Source organism: Pteropus medius, unplaced genomic scaffold, assembly GCF_902729225.1.
Source record: "Pteropus medius unplaced genomic scaffold, Ma_sr-lr_union100, whole genome shotgun sequence".
In the NCBI taxonomy this organism is placed as follows: domain Eukaryota; kingdom Metazoa; phylum Chordata; class Mammalia; order Chiroptera; family Pteropodidae; genus Pteropus; species Pteropus medius.
In genome coordinates, this window is record NW_024356335.1 from 2044394 (window position 1) to 2065294 (window position 20901).

General features: G+C 41.8%; 1 protein-coding gene across 12 annotated transcripts in view; it reads right to left on the reverse strand.

Annotated features, from left to right (window-relative positions):
* Positions 1-20901, reverse strand: part of MAPKAP1 (MAPK associated protein 1) — a 229154-nt gene that overhangs the window by 73726 nt on the left and 134527 nt on the right. For all 12 annotated transcript variants that reach the window (XM_039861615.1, XM_039861617.1, XM_039861622.1 and 9 more), the window contains one exon: positions 10139-10248. In XM_039861615.1, coding sequence (XP_039717549.1) covers positions 10139-10248 — 110 coding nt within the window. The remainder of the gene's footprint in view (positions 1-10138; positions 10249-20901) is intronic.

Consider the following 20901-nt stretch of genomic DNA (forward strand, 5'->3'; position numbering starts at 1 on the left):
ACCGTAAAAAAAGAGATAATGCCCATCTCCCACGTTCATTGTGAAGGTTAAATACAAAAACACCTGGAATACAGTAAGTACTCAGTAGCTGTAACCAAAGGGTACTTTCTCTCTACACTCCTCCCCAGCTTGCCCCAATCTGAGGATGTTCCCTTCGAAAAGAAAATAAATGGTAAGGACAAAACCAAAACCGAAACTCAGAAAACCCACGACCCAAATGCAGTTAAATGAGGGGTGAGGGGCAAAGGCCCCTCTCCGCCTCGGCAGTCTTCTCCCAATTTATCCACTCTGACTTCAGCTAATTAAACATCTGTCTCGACGGCCTCCTCGGCAAATTCGTCATCCCCACTTTGTGACACTGATTGTTGGTTGCAGCCTTTTCCCCACTCGCTGCCATTCCCAGAAACTTCTAGGAGTTTACTCACCAGGCACATGGCAAGGATGATGCAGGGTCCCCATTAACCCCCCACAGTTGCCCTTGGTGCCAGTGCTGTTCATAATGCTGCCAGATGTGTCCTTAGATGTGCTCCCGCCCCCCAAAAACAAACCTATTAAGGGACGACTTTTTGGTCTACATTTCTGATTTGCAGATTATGATGAACTTTCTAAGTGTGCCAGACTAAAATAAACTACTTAACAGAAAATCTGTTTTTTAAACTAGTTCTGATGACGAAGTTAAGCAGGTCACAACAGAAGGTCTCAAATGAGGTGAGCTGGAGTCTAGTGAATTACCAGCTGGCTCTCTCTGAACATGAACAAAGCTTTGCCGGTGAAGAAAGGGCCAGTGGGCAAACAAGTGAAATGGCCTGGCCTTTCTCTACATACTGAAGTGTGCATGTGTGCATGTGATGTGTGTGTATGTGTGTGTACGCACATACCTGCTTAAACAGGAAAAGGGGAGGGGAGGTGGACAGAATTAGGCTTCCTCTCAATCGCGGTTCCGACTAAAACAACTGACTGACTTAAGAACTATCTTTTAGAAAGATAAATGCCTAATAGAAATACTCAACAGTGCTTAATTACACTAAAAACCCAGAAATGCAAATTAAAATGAGATACTAACTGCTAACCATCAATATGACAAAAATTAAAGAATGATCATATCCAGTGTTAGTAAAGGGCTGGGGGAAAAGGTCCTCTCCTATAATCTTTGAGTGTCAAAGAATGGGTATAAAATGTTTGAAGAGCAATTTGTTTTTGTCAACATTTTAAATAAGCAACCCCCTAGACAAGCAATCCCATGTTTAAAACCCAGCAGAAATGTGCAATGAATATTCCTACAAGACGGCTCACTGTATGTTTGTGTGAAACTGAAAATCTGGAAAAAATCTAAATCTAAATGTCCTTCAATAGAAAGCCAAGTTAAATAAATTTAACGAGAAAGATAAAAATGCAGCGGTTACTCTAATATAGAATGCTTGTGACATATTGACTAAAAAATTGCAAAATCAGATATCTTCTATGGTATCATTTTAAGAAACCTTTACTCAGATAAATTTTTCACAGGTTCATTTAACAAATGTTTATGTCTATCTGACAGACACTCTGCTAAATGCTAGGTATGTAGTGATTTTTAAAAACCAAAAACCAAAAATCAGGGTCCTGCCCCCACGAACTTTACAGCCTTTATGTGTATCTGCATGAAAATTTTTTTAAAAAAAGTATTTACACCAAAGAAAAACTTTCGCTTTTTACTTCTCCCAACTCCACAATGTTTTTTTCCCCAACAAATATTTAACTTAAAAAAAAATTCTTTAAAAGCCCTTTACCAACAAATATTTAACTTAAAAAAAAATTCTTTAAAAGCCCTTAACCTTCACGTTGTTGTAATATTAACACCAGAACTGGTGGCAGCTCCAAGCTGTTTTAATCCCCCCAAACTGTGCATTCTCTAATGACAGAAATCGGAGTTTACAATGGTGTCCGCCCCTGTTTCCTGGACTGAGCACCCCCCACCTCTCCGCACCTTAGTTCAAGGCTCATCACATTTGGGCAAGGTCCTTAAGAGCCTCCTCACTGCCGTCTCTGCCTCCTGTTTTATGTCCTCTAATCCATTTTTTAAAACACAGATGGTGTTTTCTATAAGAAATTATGACTGTGTTGTTCTCCTTTCAATGGCTCCCCTCTGCCATCAGAATGTAGTTCAAATTCAACAGTTTACAAATATGATCTGGTCTCAAGTGACTTCAGGCTCATCATTCCCCATCCTCGACTCCCACGGTTTCCAGAAGACACAGCGCTTTCACTTCGTTCCTTCATTCCTCCGTTCGTATCCCTCTTCGCCTGAACAGTTTTTACCACTTTTCAGGTCCTGGCTGGATAATTTGCTCAAGACAATCCTCCCTGACTCCCTAAGAGTGGACTAGGGCTCCCCTCCCACAATGTGCTCCCCGAGACTTATTTCTGCTCATCACGTGCGTGGTATGGTAACTGCCTATCTGTTTGTCTCTCCAAGTAAACAATAAGTGTCTTGAGGGTAAGGACCGCTTCCTGCTTAATGAGCCCCCAGGAAATGGGTGCACCTCTTCTAATTTTGAGCACACTACCAGGCCTGGGCCGATCGGATCTGGCCCCTGCCTAACTTCTGCAGCTTATCTTCTGCCTTGTTCCTGCTCCAGCAATTTGGAATGTTTATGTTTTGTGACTACATCTCAACACGTCTCTATCTGGAATGTTCTTCTCACTTACCCATCTGGCAAAGTTCTAATTAATTTTCAAAAAGCTGTCAAAGAAATCACTTACTCCAGAGCATCTTTCCTCAGGTCCCTGCCTCACCCAGTAGTTTTAAATACTCCCTTATCTGTGCTGCTTTAGCAGCTTCAATATTTCTAGCTGTGAACTGACCATATTTCACTGCCCCTTCTTCTGAGTCTGTTTTCTCAATGGGTTGTCCACCTGATTTCTGGTACAGTGGTTACACTGGATGGTGACTGCTGAACTAAACAGGGTGTCTTGAGAGCCATACAGAGCTTTAGAGCACAGGTGGCCCTTTCCTACAGTGTCCTTGATTAATCCTTCCTCAACCTCTCCCACGTTACAGCTAAGAAAAGCGAGGCTCATAGACGTAAATACATGACTGCACATTCAGTTACCACAGTTTCTTATTCTATATATATATTTTTCATTTTTTAACGTTTCCAAGATCAGGATACAGCTAACAATCAATACGTACATTTAATGTAGTATTTTTTTCTTTCTGAAAAGCTATTATTAAATGAGTGCTGCTCTGGAATTGTCCCCAGCAGACCCAGGGAAAGGTCCTCTGACTCCAATGTGTGTGCCCTGCACCACTGCACGGCCTCTCAGGAGTGTACGTCCTTTCTCTTCCTTTCATTCTGCTTTTTCTTAATCTAATCCATCCTGGTGACTGCCCCAGATGGAGTGAATGAATAGACTTCGTGATGAAAAAGGAACTCCTGAAAGATTAGAGACTAGCAAGAAGAGTAAATGCTGGTCAAATGTAGTTTTGGCGAATGATGTATTTCACGGTTTTCTGATACAGCGGTTACGAGAGCTCATAACACCTTTCTAAAATAATTGGGTCTCTAAAGTGGTTCCAAAAGATTTTTGCTTGACATAAATTCTCTAAATTTCCAGGCTTTCTGGATACAATAGTTGACTGCAATGCCATCTTTAACGTGCTCTGCTCTATACCCAAGAAGATCCATCAGGAGCCTCAGAGCACTACGAATGGGGGAGGAGGACTCAGGTGAGATGAAGGGAGAGAGGAGGCGAGGAGGAATATTTAACTGGGAGCTTCCTGACTGGGGCACCTGTGAGTTGTACGTTTAAACACCTTAGCACTCCATCGGTTTCCCACAGGGCCACTGGATACCGAGTGTCAGGTCCTTCTTTCGTACCCAGCCCCCGCCCCCCTACAAATGGCACAGGCGCGTTATTTATTCTTTCATGAGGGGCAGTTTTCTGCAGGAATTACTGCTTTTTGGGCAAAGAACATTTAAACAGTCCTGTTTACCTTTTCTCTGTCTTCATCTTCTTGTTCGTTGTTTTTTTAAAGGATGACCAGCTGCAGCGTAAGGAAACTACACGTCTGTGTCCCTGGCTCCCAAAATATTGTCTTGGATGAAACGTTACTGAATTTTTTGTCTTTACAACTATACGTGAAGTAGGTTCTGTTCACCCCTACAGCTGGCAGATACTTTATCTCTATTTAGTCTTTGGAGAGCATCTCGGGCTAGAAGAGTGTTAAAAATTCTACTCCATCTAAAATACATGGGCTTCTCTTCTCCACAGGGCAACTCGGGACAGGTGTATGTTGCTTTAAGAAAGCCAGACGTAAAACATTAAAACTGACACCGATACAGACAAACTGTGCAATTACATAAAGAATTCCTGGCTTTATATCCAGATTCACCACAGGGTTCTTTTAAATGCTGCACTTCCCTAGTGCATTTAGATCTTAGAATCAATGAACATTTCTGTTTACAGAATTTTAAATTTGTTCTCCCATTAGGGTTCTAATAAGCAACATGGTACAATAAAAACAGTGCAAGCTTTGAGGTCAAAAAAGCCCAGGCTCCAATTCAGAATCCGCCATTTACTTACTGTGGAAATGTGAGTTACTTTAACTTCTCTTAGAGCTGAGGAGAGAAAAGCTCACGGAGGTAAGTGTATGATTACACATATAGTTATCTTAGTTCCTTAATTCTAAGATGCACGTTTCCCTTTACTTTTTAACACTTCTAAAGTCTCACCTGCAGAAGAGGAATAATAATGTCTACTTTCTAGGGATTAGATTAAATGCGGTAATATCTGTACTTACACAAAGGCACTGGATAAATCAGCTCTTACCTGATTGGAACTGAGCTTGCGGAAAGATTGACTCATTCTTAGTCACACAAATCCCCTTTGTAACACTCTTGATAAGTAATAAATTAATCTGCATACGCCTTTCTCGGTCTACCTGGCATGAGAGTGCGGCTCCTGCGGGAGGTGTCGCAGGAATGAGTCAGGATGGCCTCTGCTGCCGCGTGGGTCTCTCACGGCGGGTCCACGTTAAGTCACCGGCGCCATGTCCCCAGCCTGGTCTCCCAGGTCCTCGGCCTGGTCTGTGTTCCTCTGTCACACTGCAACCATCAACTCCGTACTTCTTTCCAATTCTTTTTTTTCTTTATGTTTATATTCTCTGTACACCCCACCCCTCTTTGGGACTCAGTGTATTTCAGAGTGGTTAGAAGTTTGGATTTTATTCTGAATGCAACTAGAAGTCACTGAAGTGTTTGGAGCAGATATGATCTGATTTATATTTAAAAAGATCTCTCTGGCTGCTATGTAGACAAGAGACTGGACGGGGCCAAGAACAGATGCAGGAAATCCAGCTAGCGTGCTATTTTCAACGGTCCAGGTGAAGTCATGGTAATCGGGACTGAACGGATTGAGGATATATTCAGGAGGCAAAATTGGTAGGACTTGCTAATGGATGAGACGTGGGGAGTTAGCACGGGGAAGAATTCAAGGGTCAGTTTTACTACAATATTTTTAGCGGGGGGAGGGGCAGGTAGGTAAATTGACTGTGAAAAAGTGTTCTTTTTACAATAAAACACAGCAAGTTCTAACAGCCACGGCCCCTCCCCCACTCTTCCTGTCTTACACGCAAAGGTCACAATTTAAATGTCAGCTTCTCAGGGAGGAGTTCCCTGCCCATCCATGCTATACCCTGAGCTCCCCTGCATCTTATTCTTCTCTCTCTCAGCCCCTTGTAACTACTCTCCCTCTAAAATGTAAGGTCCTCCCTGCTCAGCAAGGGCCTTTTACCACTGTCTCCCTGTACCCAGCACAACTCCGGCACCTAGGAGCACATGATGAGTCAATGTTCAACACAACTACAAATATATTATGGATCAATATGCATATTTTATATGCATTTTGAAGATAAACCTTGAGAATCCAATGACGTTATCATTAGCTGCCTCTCAGATCTGAACCCCACACACACCCTGTGGTAGGTATGTGTTCACAACTCCTCTCTGCTCCTAGTGGTCCTTTAGGGTATAATGTCTGAGAAGTCCTAGACTAGACGTTCTCACTGGTCACATTCCAGGGGTCCTGTGAAAACAGTAAGTTAGCAAGTAGTAAGGTGGTCTGTGACTCTAAGCCGAGATATTAAGAGGGGGTCCACTCAACAAAGTTAACATTTATCTTTCAAATTCTAGGTGAAATTCTGTAAAGGAAAGGTAGGAGCGAATGTCGTAAGTCTTATTAACAACACTGTACAGACTTTTCAAAAGGATCTGCAGATTAATAAAAGTTTGCTTTTCACATCAAAAGGCAAGAATTGACAGGGTTAAGAAAAAGTTCATATGCTTCTGGTTCGATCTTTCAATAGATGACAAAGAAAAACACCTTTGTTTCATAATGACAACAAATACTGAAAGAGAGCCCTGTAGAAAATTATTCTGCTTGGAAAATCCCACTTCAAAGCCTTCTCTCCTTCGCAGATCAAGAGATACCTACACGGTATGTCTGCCTCAACGTTAGGACTGATATTGGATCTGCTTCCATTTCTCAAGTGTCTCTGTCATACCCAACATCATGCTTCAGGAGGCTGGTGAGGGTCGGTAGGAAGCAGCAGTTTTAAACAACAACAAAATACTAAAGAGCTCAGAAGGTCACTGATAGTGCGGGTAAACGTGACCAAAGGAGAACTTGATGAACGAAGGCCTTTACTCACAAAATAACAGTTAAGTATATTTTACCAGCTAAATCAAGGGACCAGACAGGCTACTCTTCATTATGGCAAAAACACGTCCGTCAACTGTTAAGATTAGTAGAGGTTCTAGCTAATTCTTCTAAAACTGCATTCTCCATTTACATTTTTCTTAAACAGTGTGGACTTTTTGCACTGCAATGCAGGTAGATTCCAAATGTCAAGTAGGTCAGTAATAAAACGAAAAGCCAGAGAGAAACTTTTTAAAAAGAGACATTTAAAAATGGGCTTTAAAAAACGGCCTAGCAGAGAACTGACTGGAACACACTGTGAAAAGATTACTATAGTTCAGTACATGAATATTAATAGAAAAAACCCTGCAGTGTTCATAAAGAGTTATGACTTGATGAAATAATTACAAATAATGCAAGTCAAAATTTTAGATCGGTTACAAGTGTCTATAATGACATTCTATCCACAAAAAGCAAAAATATTTTTAAACCCTAAGTGTTTCCACTGACAAAGCTGTTTACCTAAACAAAGAAGAATTCTTTTGTTCAAATACCTATCACCTTCTTATTTTTTTACAAATGATAATTGTAGAGAGAGTGCCACGGGGAAGGGCAACAGAGAACTTAAATGTTAGGACAATCATTATGTCCACATCTTGATTTAATAATGAAGTAGTTCTCAATTTATTATTATTATTATTATTGTTATTAATTATTAAATGGAGAGCTGTCAGAAGCTCACTGTCAGCCTATCAAAGGCTTTCTGAAATCCTGATCTAATAAAACTAACCTCTAATGAACAAACAGTGTGAGAACTCTCAACTCCACACGGCACACGTTCGATCTCAAGTGGCACGTCTCCCCTTTCACTTATATTCAAAGAGTAGCAAAGGGACCAGTGTGGTTCGGCACTCAGACAGGTGAAAGCTGTCTGCAGGCTGAGCACTCCATTCTGTCCCAGACGTCGAGGTGGCAGGCATCTGCTTGCAAAGACTTAGCATTAGCAGGTCATTGTGGTAGAGGCTCAGGAAATACAGGATGAGGATCTCTAACCTAGCATCTCCTGCCACCGAGTTCGAGACTAAGTTCATGTCACAATAGGTGAGCCAACTGCGAGCACCAAGACTTTTTTTTTTAAGTAAATGTACTTCTGTTTCTCTCTGTGACAAGAGGATTTTCCTCTTTTCATTAATCACCCTCCAAAACAGGTCCACTCCATAACACGAAGTTCAAAAATATAAACTATACCATACCTTTAGCAAGCTAACCTTAAATAAAGCTCTTCGCCAAACTGGATAGCCTTCTATTGCGTGAGACTAGAGTTAATAAAGCAACAGAAAGAGCTTCTTATTTTAAAAAGCTTTCTAAGTTAATAAAATGGACAGTAATTTATGTAAATGCATCAATCTCAATCGACTTTTGTAGTATAAAAAGGAATAAATAATGCAGATCACTGTTTTTCGGATAACGAGTCCTAATTCTTTGCCAAGGGTATGGCAAAGACTCTGACGGAAATGGCAGGGATGTGTGTACAAAGGTGAACATAAATCAACGTGTGTGCGCTAAACGTGCTTACTGGAGATGGACGCAGAAAAACAGGCATTCGGTTGGACAGAGGTGGCAGGGACAGAGGAGACAGAGGGAAAGACACCGGCTCGGCGGTAGCCCAGTCACTTCACGGAGGTTTCACGGTCTAAAAAATCTGCGACAGCAGAATTTCTGTTGAGAAGGTTAAAAGTTAGTTCTACCTCCTCATGGCCAGTTCAGAATAATGCTATCTTAGAATAAATGAGTACGTCACAAAATACACTATTATGTAAAGAAAACTTAGGGACAAGAGAAAAAATCCAGGATCGTAAAGAAAGATTAATGCTTATTAAATATCTCTAAATGTCCGAAGCTGTTTAAATACGACTGGCGCCTAGAACCCCAACATAGCTCTTTTCCCCTGGGAAGGCGAGGCTATGCCTCTTCAATCATCCCCTAAATACAAAGAGGTTTGACCCCCATGCAATGGATAAAAGTCACCCAAAAAATGAACAAAAGAGGTGTTTGGAAAAACCAGAACACCATTCATCCCAGCTAACGACTTGTTCATTATGAGTGATGATGGATAAAGACTTCTCATGCTGAGATGAAATCAAGATTTATATGCATTGTTTCCTCTCCCAACTTGTGGGAAGATCATCATCATTTAATTCTATCTCTGCGGCCAGTGATGGGCATCCAGAGAGCTGGTTATCAAACGGCGCAGTCAGCTGGCAAAAGCCGAAACGTGCAGTTGGCACATCTGGACGGAGCCGCCACAGCCGAGGGTGAACAATGACTCCTGGCGAGCATCCAAATTGCTTGCAGACGCTAGCAGGTCTCATCTACAACCGCCCCTACCAGCATCTCTCTCTCTCTCTTTTTTATGAGAATCAGATTTTCATTGCTCCATTCAATTGCTCTCCTCTGCCATTTTTTACAGCTCTTATCGTTCCCCTGGAATATGGCCTTGAGACAGCTCATCCGTGTCCTTCACTGTGTTATCTCTTCTAACTTTTATTAAAACTTCAGCTTTCATCTGAAGATAGCTAATTAAATCTGGAACAGATTATATGCCTCCCCTTAAAAAGAACACAAAACTATTTTCTTCAACCTGAACAATGCTTTCTTTTTTCCATTCCAAAAGATAAAACCAAAAGTGTTTAAGAAGTCTCGTTCATTTACAAAGCTATTTGACATATCATATACAGGCTGATTTATACTTAGGTTGTCTGCGGTATGACAAATCTTTGAGGTATTTCTTAAAATAATTATTTCTCAATATCGGTAATATTTTTCTCTTATCTTTTAAATATCACAGTTAGTACCATAAGCTTATTTTCTGTATAAAGTTGGGTGATGAGAAATTAGAGATTAACAGGTATTTCTGTGCATCAAGTGATTTATCTTTAAAAACATTTTTTGTAACAGTTGCCCTCATTTGGTAAAACTGAATTTCCCGCTTTATTCCACATCGCAAACACTAGCAACTAAAAGTTTCCCCCACTGAAAATTATGTGAAAACATGAAATTAAAAGCAGTGCTTCAAATTTAGGATTCGGTTTTCAAGACAGCTTTACACCAACTAATAGTTGGCTCAAGTAGCTTTGTCTTCATCTATCAAAATTATTAATGATGGAACTTCCATAACCCACATGAACACATTCTTCTCACATATGCCACTGACCCAGTCTCTTTCTTGGGCCCAGGGGCAACTTAAAAATCACTTTTTTTTTTTTTTTGCCATAGACCTGCTAATCAAGCTTCTGGCACTGATACCTGAAACATCCAGAAACCAGCCATACCACTGCCTGCCTGCCTGCCTCCCTCCTCCTCCCTCTCCTCTCTCTCTCCCCACCTTCCCACACACACACCAAGCACTTTTAACTAAGGGTTAAGCTTCTGTCGCTGGGGTATGATTTAACTATCCTACCTGAAATTTTCTGGGATCCTTTTCTTCGCTTCACTGCTTTTAGCAAGATTTCTTTCATGGTGACCTTTGTGTTGTCCACCTGAATAAGGGAGAATCCGTGAGCAGCATTTCTGTAGGGAGAGACAAATATTAAATCATCACCAATATTCAACCAGAGCGATGTCACTGCAGTCTTCATTGTGTTTAAGTTTTAATAAGTGTACATCAAAGTGCCAATTATTTAAAAATAGGTTAAATAACCCTACTTCTAATAACAGAGAGACAGAGACAGGAACGCATTCTAGTATGAACAGTTCTAAGTGAAAGAGAGGTCAGAGTTATAGAATGTTTTCCTAATTTATCTCAAATTGGATCTAATTGGTCTGTGTGGGTCACTAATACTGGCTCCCCAGCCAAATCTTGCAGCAAGGATTGACAAACGATAAACTTGGCTTGTGTCAGTAGATGTCACTGCAGGCAGATACTACCATAATATTAAAGCTCATGGAGCCCTGGAGGAAAAAATGTCATGTTGTATGTGTGTGTGAGTGTCTGTGTGTGTGTGTGTGTGGGGTGATAGCCCAAAGCAATTTAGAATAAGGAAAAGGCTCTTCATAACTGACCAGTAAAAAAAAAACCAACCAACCAACCAACAAAAACATTCATTCATTCATTCGCTCACTCGTTCATTCATTCACACACTCACTATATAGTCTATGTCTATGCACACTTCAGTAGGAACGTTTTAATCTACTTAGTCCTAAAAGGTCAAACAGGATATTAGCTGAGGCATAAACAATTACAAGACAAACTACTAATACTAATTTGTAAGCTTCTAGCCAATTAACTTTAAGGGGAGAGGTTTTCCTTTAGATAGAAATGAGCTGGTAAGAAACAAGTACCCTAAAAACAGGCCTGCCCCTTGGTGAGGTATAACTTCACTAAGACTGTTAATTGCAAGAGCAAGTATCACAAATATCTTACTCACTATGCTTGGGCACTGGAACAAAACAGGCTAATTCCGAGCAGCTCATGTAACAAATGGGACCCGAGTTTCCAACTATGGAACATGGGAATTGCCACAAGGAGTCTGGTTGCATTCCCATTTCCCCACAAGAATCTCGAAGGGGAACATGGCCAAAAAACATGGCAGAACTTCACATTGACAAGAAAACGGAAAGAAAAGCCAAGCCCCAAGCTAAGCCATGGAAAGGCTTCCCAACGGTAGGGCAGGCTGGGAAGGGGCTTAAACCTCGCCTGCACCCAACCAAGTGGCTGGCTTTCCGCAGGGGCTGGGGGCCCATCTCCAAGGCGAGGACCCAATTTGCTTCCCTAATACAAAGACATCTCCACACCCCTCCTCTCCATACGGCTCGCTGTTTAATCCCTGACATTCCATTTGTTAAAAAGCAAAAGCCGACGCTGGTCTAGCCAGCACGATCATCCATTTTAACTTGGTCAAGTTCTTGCTATCGAACAGCAGGCCTGAGAACTGTCAAGCTAATTTTACTGAACACTCTGTTACTGAATCATGCCTGAGCCCTGGCCATTCTTTACCTCAGAAGCTGGACCTCATCCCAGAACAATCTTTAAAAGTTTATTTTACTGATCAAAGCAAAATAAGAAATAGCTCTTTTTTAAAAACTATATTTAGGGCGCGATGCAGTAAGTGATACTCTGGCAAGAGCACTGAAATGTAAAGTGCCTTGTGCATTTATAAACTTGGGGGTATTTGCTCTGGCGCCAGGCCAGGCTGTGTTTGGAACAAATGCCAATCATCCGCGTTCAGACTTGCCTTCCCCTGCCTTCTCCTCAGAAGTCAGTGTGTGCTCCATCTGTGACAATATGTTGGGCGGTGGATGAGTGGGGCCTAAAAGGGAACACACGTTGTCGGGTGCTCACACGCTAGTGCTGGGCCAGAGCTCGCAAACTTCCATCCACCTGGGTTCCACCTGAACTAAGTTAGATTTGAGTCTGCTTATAAATTGCTTTACATTCTCTCGTAATCTGCTGCCGGCTGACAGCATTATTTCAAACCAATATGTTTATCTTTTTCGGCGTAGGCAGACTAAAAGCTCGAAAGGAAGCCTTGTGTTTGGACTAACTTCCATAAATTAAAAGCGTCTTTTTCAAAGATTTTCGAATGGAGGAAAATCCCTAGTCTGTATTTTTCTGTCATTTTACCAAAATGTACCTGGGTGACAAGGTTAAAGCAAGCAGAGGAAATCCCTGGCACTTATCATCCACAGGCATTACTGATAAATTGTGCGGTGGAGGAATAAAGGATTACCTTCTGTATTTTTTCATTACACTTTTCTTTTGTTACAGAATACATAAATCCATTGTGGCACAATGTAATATGTATCACCATGCTACACCTGCGGACGCTTCCGAGCGGCTGCCATGTCTGTGCAGTCAGGAATGATAAGTGAACCACCCGTGAATGTTAACGATAGTGATCATTCTGAGGTAACTCGGCTCTCCATCTTCCTTTACAGCCTCCGTGCTGAAGCCGGGGTAGCAAGGTTCACGAGAGGAAAATGAAAACAACAGAGAAGGGAAGGGATGCCCGGCGCTCGCCGTGGGCCTTCGTGGGTGCACGCTATCCGATCCGGGGCCCCGGCCCGGCGGAAACGCGCACGGTAACAGGAGCGAGGTCGTGACCCGAGTGCTGCACACTCGACCCGGCCGAACGAAAGTTTCCTCAGGTCAGCCTCGCACTCCAGTTCTCCCCCTCCAGACGAAGGCCAGCTCTGGATCCTGCTCCAAGTCTGCGGCACATAAGGGGGTAAAACGTTTCTAAAACAACAGTACCGAATATAAGTGGTTCTCAGCATCCGTTCTGATGCAACTGTTAAGTTATGCTCCCACTTAATAAATGGATACGGAGACTTGCTACCACAATTTTCAGCTTGACTTCCAAACATTCTGAGGTTTATGCCTCATTTCTTTATATCCAGAATGTTTTATGGGCTTTCTAAAAAGTCTACTGAAATACATCTTTTAAAGCTGCTTTTATTTAGTACTGGGCATGGGGTCTGAGATGGAGAAGACAATGATCTCAGAGGACATGCTGGCAGCCCGTGGGTAGGGTGCCAGTCTTGCCTCCCTTCCTCTGAGCTGTGACTTGTGCCCGCGGTGACTAGCCCCTTGGGCGAACGTGCAGATGGATGGACAGACAGACGGGCCACAAACCCAGAGTCCTGACTCAGACTCTGCTCCCCCTTCTGCTCCCCCTGGGGACTGACAGCTTGTTTTCGGCCTGTGCAGGGCACTCTTGGGGCACTGAGCAAAAGCAGCTGCCCTGCCACGCCCCCTGCGCCACCTGTGCTGGGCCTAGGATGAAGCACCACCTCGGGAGCTGACGAAATGCTGTCAGGAGTGCTTCAGTCAATTTGAAGTTAGGCCCTGTCAAGTCCTGTAACCACTGAAAAACATATGGGCTTTTTAAAAAGAGATTACTCACTTGAGGAATTCAGCTCTGTCCCAGCGCGAAGCCACTCAGTTAGTTACCAGAGGGAAATTTTTATACCAGCACTGACCTAACACAATGAGCATTCTCTACTAAGTATCAAACTGGAGGTGACGGGGAGAGAGAGGAAGTAGGAGCACAGTCTCCGTCCAAAAAGCTTAGATTCTATTTATAGGAAGAGAGCTGGAACCAGAACCCAAGTTGGAAGGCCACATATTGGAGAGGAAATCACATGGGCTGGGAGTTAAATACCCTTTGGTTCAAATCCTGGATCCACCACTAACCGAAATGTTGCCTTAACATGTGGGAACCTCAGCTGCATCCATGAAATGAGGAGGCCACATCCCTACAGAATTGTCAGGAGGATCAAATGGACAGTGAATGCCAAGCACCTGGCACTAAGGCTGGCACACTAAAAGGAGTTTGCAAATGTTAGTTCTCTTGTGTTCCCCCTTTCCCAAGTCATCACCCCAAGAGGAGAGGCCCCACTCATCCCCTCTCCCCTGCCCTCTCGGCAGAGAGTGCTCATTTGGGAGGAATGGATCTCAACCCTCATTGTTTATTATATCATTGGTAACACAAGGCCATTGGAATGTGCAATTTGCTGGGCACGGTGGCAACATTCACGAGTAGTGTCAGCAAGCAGCCTCTGGCCCAGGCATCAGAACCCCCGAAGCTCAAATGAGAACATCTGGGCTCCATTGTCAAGGCTTTCCTTTCTGTGAGAGCAAACCAGAGGAGCAGGTATATTCCACCTAAACTTAATTCACTGGTTTTGGATGAGGGTGACGGAAGCCCCAAATCACATTGGTGTTGCAGAGAAATGCAATGAGACTCACTAGGAGCTTTTTGATCTGCACAGTACAAGATATTATTATATAACAATAATTGCAGCGACTACTATCTTTTGAACACTTATTATGTGCTAGGTGCTGTATCAAGCTTTTTGAATCTATATTAAGTCATTTAATCATAAGATGGGTACTATTATTATATCTATTTTACAGAAACTGAAGCTGGAGGCATTAGGGAATTTACCTGTGGTCATTCATCTATTAAAGATCCTATTTTGGATTCGGAAGTCAACAATATGGTCCCTAACCCAAGTAGCACAGTCCTTCCGATGGGAAAGAAAAACAAAGAATTATGGTTCTGTGTGGCGAGCACAAAGGTGGAGGCCAGCTCAGAGTGCCGCCGAAACGCAGGGGCACTTAACCCAGCCGAGGAGCGGTGAGGGGGTCAGAGGAGTTTCTTAGTGAAGATGTCCCCAGACACGGTTGCCGTTAAGTTCTAGACCATAATCGGAAGGATGGTGGTGACACCAGAAGGCAGCACGACACAGTAAGCTCTAGCCCGCTTGGGAGCTCCAGCTTCGCCTTCCTTGGGCAAATGATATAATCTCTCTAACTTTGAGCTTCCTCATCTACAAAATATAATAATTCTTAGATGGTAAGACTGTTGTGAGGCCTAAATACTTCTAAAGTAGTTAACATAATACCTGTCATATAATAAAGGCTTAATAAGCAATAGTTAATATAATAACTATGGGCTTTTCTTCACATGCACAAAGAAGTGATACACAAGAAGACCATGACAACAGCTGACATTCACGGAGCACGTACTTTGTCCATTTAATCCTCACAGAATAGGAAGGTGCTGTTATCAGTCCAATTGTACAATGGAGGAAATTAAGGTTTGGCAAGGTCAGAACACGTGTCTGGAGTCACATGGCTAATAAATGGAAGAGTCGGGACTCGAACCCAGGTCAGGCCGACTCCAAAGCACGAAGGGAGTCTTGGGGACTTGGGAAGAGACTTCCCGAAAGCATGTCTTTCGGTTTGGAACCACTGACCAATCTGTGGAGAAGGTTCAACTTCCACTGTAACAAATTCAGTTCGATGAATATAAATGTCCCAACTCTTAGACTAACCATATGACTTACAAAAGCCCTTTTTAAAAGCCCTTGGAGAATGTCATGGTTTTATGAGCCGGTGTCAGTTTGTGGGGGTGGGAAAAGGCTGCCAAGAGTGGCACTTGATTCTCCAGCCCTGACCAGTCTGTAACAGTGATGAAGACACACACCTCTCGTTCCCAACCTATTCTGGTCCCAATTCCATGCGTGTTCATTCTCTAGCACTTCAAGGTAGAAAATGAAAATATATGAGCAAGAGAAAGCCTTGCAATAACTGTAGCATGTCTGCTTCAAAGCAAGTCCTTCAAGTGGTACTTTATAAAAAGAGTTTACACTAGTGTGAATGCCACATTTTGTTTCCCTTTGCTCTGACAAAATTTTTTTTTTAAAGATCAAAGCGTATTGTACGAGTATGCAATGTTTGACATTGGACAAAGTACTCTTTTTCAAAACAGACATTTTCCAAAAACATAACTCGCTAGACTAATGGGCAGTGAGAAGCCAAAATGACTGCCCTCCGCCTTCTCCTTGTGTATCTTTGCCAGAGTCCTTGGGACTTGCCAAATCCGGTCATGCCTGCTTAGCTTGCTCAACTGATTGTGCCAGAAAAGAAAATAAGACACAGATGTATTTGAGCTCTTTGAGATGCCAGTAAGAGAGACAGCTAATGGCTTCATTTCGACCCTCCCCTTCCAGCTGGGCACAGGTGGGGGATAATGAGGTCCCTCTCCCTAATCAAACTCAATTATTTACTACTCTATATAACCGCAAAGACATTCACATTCAGTTCAGAATATAAAGCACACCGTGGGCTACTTCCAACCACTGCCACTGGGTATTTATAACAAACTCAAGTGGCTAACAGTTTGCCTTGGCAGGAGTTTAAGTGTGTAAAGTTTTGCAAACTGTTTCTGTTCAAATATGTCCTGCTGAAATGGGGTCCCAGGCGGGGTTCCATAACTGTCAGGTCAGTGAACTGCATAACATGTGAGAATGTATTCACCATGCAGTGCAGACAGGATCTGGAAATCAAATGCTTCGTTCTATCGCAACCTTATGAGAAGCATCTCAGTTTTCTCAACGGCAAGACTGACACTGTATTAATAAACATTATAAGTCACTAGCCTGACATGTACATAGCAGCAGCTGACAGACTCCAACATAAGCTGAGGAGAGAACAGAGGAAATCAAAATGAGACATAGTAACTAAACATGGCCAAAGGGGGTGGATCATGAAAGAAATCACATTAGTGTCAGAAATGGGAGCCCTAAACTTTTAAGCAGCTAAAGCAACAATCTGGTATAATTTTTGGATACCAAAGTAAGTTGATGGCTATCTAAAATGTGTGCTTTTATTGGAGAAACAAAGTGAATCCTGGCACACTTTCAACAAACAGACATTCCAGCGAGCAAAACATACATATTTAGCTTGCCTGACCTTTAAATTCTTAGAAGTATGTAATTAATGCTTTCCATCTTTATTACGTGCTCTAATATTTCTGCCACTTTAAACAGACAAAGAAAAAGCTTTTCTTTTCTCTAGACAGTAGCTGTTGCCAAAAAGGAAATCAAGTCAGATTTACAAATACAAAATTAAACAGGCTGCATATGTTACATTTCCATACACGAGGACAATCTGGACAATGAAAATGTTTGCTAATGCAACAGAATGAAAAGAAACAACACACAGTTGGTGCTCTATGACTCGAGCAAATAATAAATAACTAGGAAAATTTATACTCGCATTGTCAGGCCTGGTTGCAAAGAACACAGTCATCGTCTTTTTTATTCCTCGTGCTATTTTAGCTCTGCCCCTTACCAAACTGTATGACCTTGGGTAAATAACTACCTGTCTCTGATCCTCAGTTTACACAGATGTTCCTCTACTTATGATGAGGTTACATCCCGTTAAACCTCCCCATAAGTTGAAAATGCATTTAATACACTAACCTACCTAACAACATAGCTTCGCTTCACTTAGCTTCAACGTGCTCAGAACGCAACATCCCCCAACACTAGTGACACAGCCCGCTGTGGCCGTTTACCCCTGTGGTCACTGCCCAGCTGGGAGCTGCGGCCCATGGCTGCTGTCCAGCATCCCGAGAGAGCATCTTACCGTGTACCACCAGCCTGGGAAAGGATCAAAATTCAAAGTTCAAAGTACAGTTTCTAACAGATGGGTATTGCTTTCACACCACCATAAAGTCGAAAAATCTTAAGTAAAATCATCATAAATTGGGGACAGTCTGTATATTAAAAAATGAGCTACTCATCAAGATTAATAAATGAGACGATGGCTCCTAGGAGCACTCAACTGAGTGTGCAAAAAACACTTTGTTTTCTCTTCTCTTCTCCAGACAAGACGGTATTATATTAAGAGTAGGAGAAGTTTCAAACTGATCATATCCTTTCATAAAGGCCTGGCCATTTGGGGGTGTACTGTGGAGATCTAGTTAAGAAGGTGCACAAAAACTCCCCACCCTTTTGAAAAGCCCTCATACCTGAAAGAGCAGTGAATCTAGGGCATGTCTCTTTAAAAGGCAGCTAACCTTTCTCTTCATGCAGAGCTGGAGCCCCAGGGCTGTCTCTGGGAGCCCTCGGGGCCACACTGCCTGAGGCAGCCCGGCTTCTGGCGTGAGACCCTCTACTGCCTACGTGGTTCCTTTCCAAACGGCAAAATCCTAACTGGATTCTGCTTTGCTCTGCAGTCTTGGTTAGAACGGTTCCTTATGCATGTCCACCTGATACGGTAAACATTTTAAGTCCAACGCATATATAGGACGGCAGTTTAATTGCTCTCACTGACATCTGATCTAGGGAGATTCCATCCACTTTAATAGTTTTGACTTTTCTTCCTTTAAAGCTCAGAGTAGCTAGCAGTCAGCAATTTAGGGAATGCTGTTTATATACATATTTGTTCCGTCCAAAATCCATCGAGAATAAAAGATAGCTTAGAAATGCACTTGCTGATCTGGTAAAGGAGGCAGTTTCCATTAGTGGGCTCCTAATCTGCAAGTGGTAAGAGTGAGCCACTCTCCTTCCCCCAAAATCAACTCTATTTCCAGGGGTTTCTTGGGCCCAGTAGGGCGGGAGGCCGGTCTCTGGACTCAGGAAGCACATGGAAGTTGGCCAGCTCCACATTCTCCTCCACGGAACACTCTACCAATGAGAATTCATTTATGTTAACAAGCTCTTCTTTTTAGATGTAAATAATTATATAATAAGTCATTATCTTTGCATGATCAAACAAAGAGAAGTTTACAATTTTCTTTTGTATGAAGAAACACAGCTCTAAAAGTTTTTCTATAATGGGCATTTATTGCGTAATAAAAAGTAACCCAAAGAAAGGTTAAATGCCATATACACCTTAGTGTGAATTATTCAGACTGATATATATTTGACAGAAATAACAAAAATAGCAACTATGTAATACTTCCTACATGCCCGGGTCTGAGCTAATTTCCTCAGAGCAGCATTTCCTGCCTGAGGTTCAAGGGCTTCCAGAGTCATCAGATGAAATCACATATGCTCTAAGTTATAAATTTAAAAATTTTGCTTTCAGTTTAATGAAAATCATATATACATGTATACATGCATGTATACACATATATACACACATGTATACACATATACATGTGATATATATTTAGTTAAATAAAAATCATATAAATGATTTTCCCTGAAAAGCAAAACTGAATATATTTTGATGTACAGCTGACCTTTTGAGCACCGGTCTGAATTGCATGGGTCCACTTATATGCAGATTTTTTTCAATAAATATATACATATAGCATTGAAAATGTATTTTCTCTTCTTTATGATTTTCTTAATAATATTTCCTTTTCTCTAGCCTACGTTATTGTAAGACTACAGTATATAATACATACAACATACAAAATATGTACTGACTGTTTGTCATTGGTAAGACTTCTGGTTAACAGTAGGCTATTAGTAAGTTAAGTTTTCGGGGAGTCAAAAGATATATGCAGATTTGTGACTGCACAGGGGGTTGGCACCCCTAACCCTCACACTGTTCAAGGGTCAACTGTATACGTAATGACATATAAGTGACAGATATAAATGTAGGCTACCCTCAGTCTTCCATGTTCCTCTTCTCCACTCAGCTGGAGAAGCCCTCCAAGACGTAGAGGACAAATACCCAGGAGAGCCAGCCACTTGACCCTCATCAGACAGATATGAACAAGAAACTAACTTACTAGAATCAGCCAGGGTGGACAAATGTGGCCCACGCCCATTCGCTTATGTATTGTCTATGGCTACGTTCATGCTACCATGGCAGAGTTGAGTTACAGACTGTATGGCTCCTACAATATTTATAATCTGGCTTTTTAGAGAAAAGTTTGCCCACCTATGGGATTAAAGTTGGTGAGATTTGGGGGGCTGTGTGTTCTAGCAGCTAGAGTTATTTAATATCACTAACAGACTTAGTAAAGGCCAAATGACATCACTGCAAGTTGCATGCAAAGTTTGTTGAGCAGAGAAAAGTGATGGGAAAAGTGGCTGCAAGGCTCGCTGATCTCTGAACAGGGAGCAACAGGCTTTCTGATTGCTAAATAATTCACGCCCTGCAGTGCCCAAGTTGTACTGTGCACAGGTGTCAACAGGCAGAGAGCTGACCTACGTAACTGACCAATCAGCAACACAAAGTCGAGTGCCCAATCATCCTGGTTCACCCAACACTGAGGGGCGTGAGCTAAGATGTGAGGTTTGTTTTGAAACAGGGCAAGTCCTAGGCAAACTGGTATAAAATGGTCATCCTAAAGAAATGTTCTTTGTTTTAAAGAACATTTAAAATTTGGGGAGGATGCACTATAACCTATTGACCCATTAAAGTAATGGACTAGTGGTTAAAAATACATTATTTAAAAGGACAAATAATACTATGGTAATCTGAGGTTTCATATCAAGACTCAAGATGACAAGTAAAACATTTAACAGCCATAAAACCCAACATCAGCGATTTAATTTCAGCAAAACATTATCTGTTGCATTAAAGTTGTTAATTTGTACTCTATTAATGTTATAGTTTTATCTGCATTTAATTTGTTATTTTGTTTGGGTTGCATAAAGACATGAATTTATAGCCAGAATTTTACATTTGTATGTATTTAAGTAACATTGTAATAAAACTAATTCAGGCAAGCATGGAGGCTTCAGGAGAATTAATTTTTCTTTAAAAGAGGTCTGTATATTACTTACATTTAAGAAAATTCCTCACAACAAATCCATGGGGTAGTTAGTATTATCCTCATTTCACAGATGAAACCAAGACTATAGTCATGTAGTAAGTCACTGGTGAAGCTGAAACTTGAACTCAGGTTAGTCTAAGTTCAAAGCCTGTGCTGCCTCATTTGGAGCAGGGAAAGATGGTATTTTAGA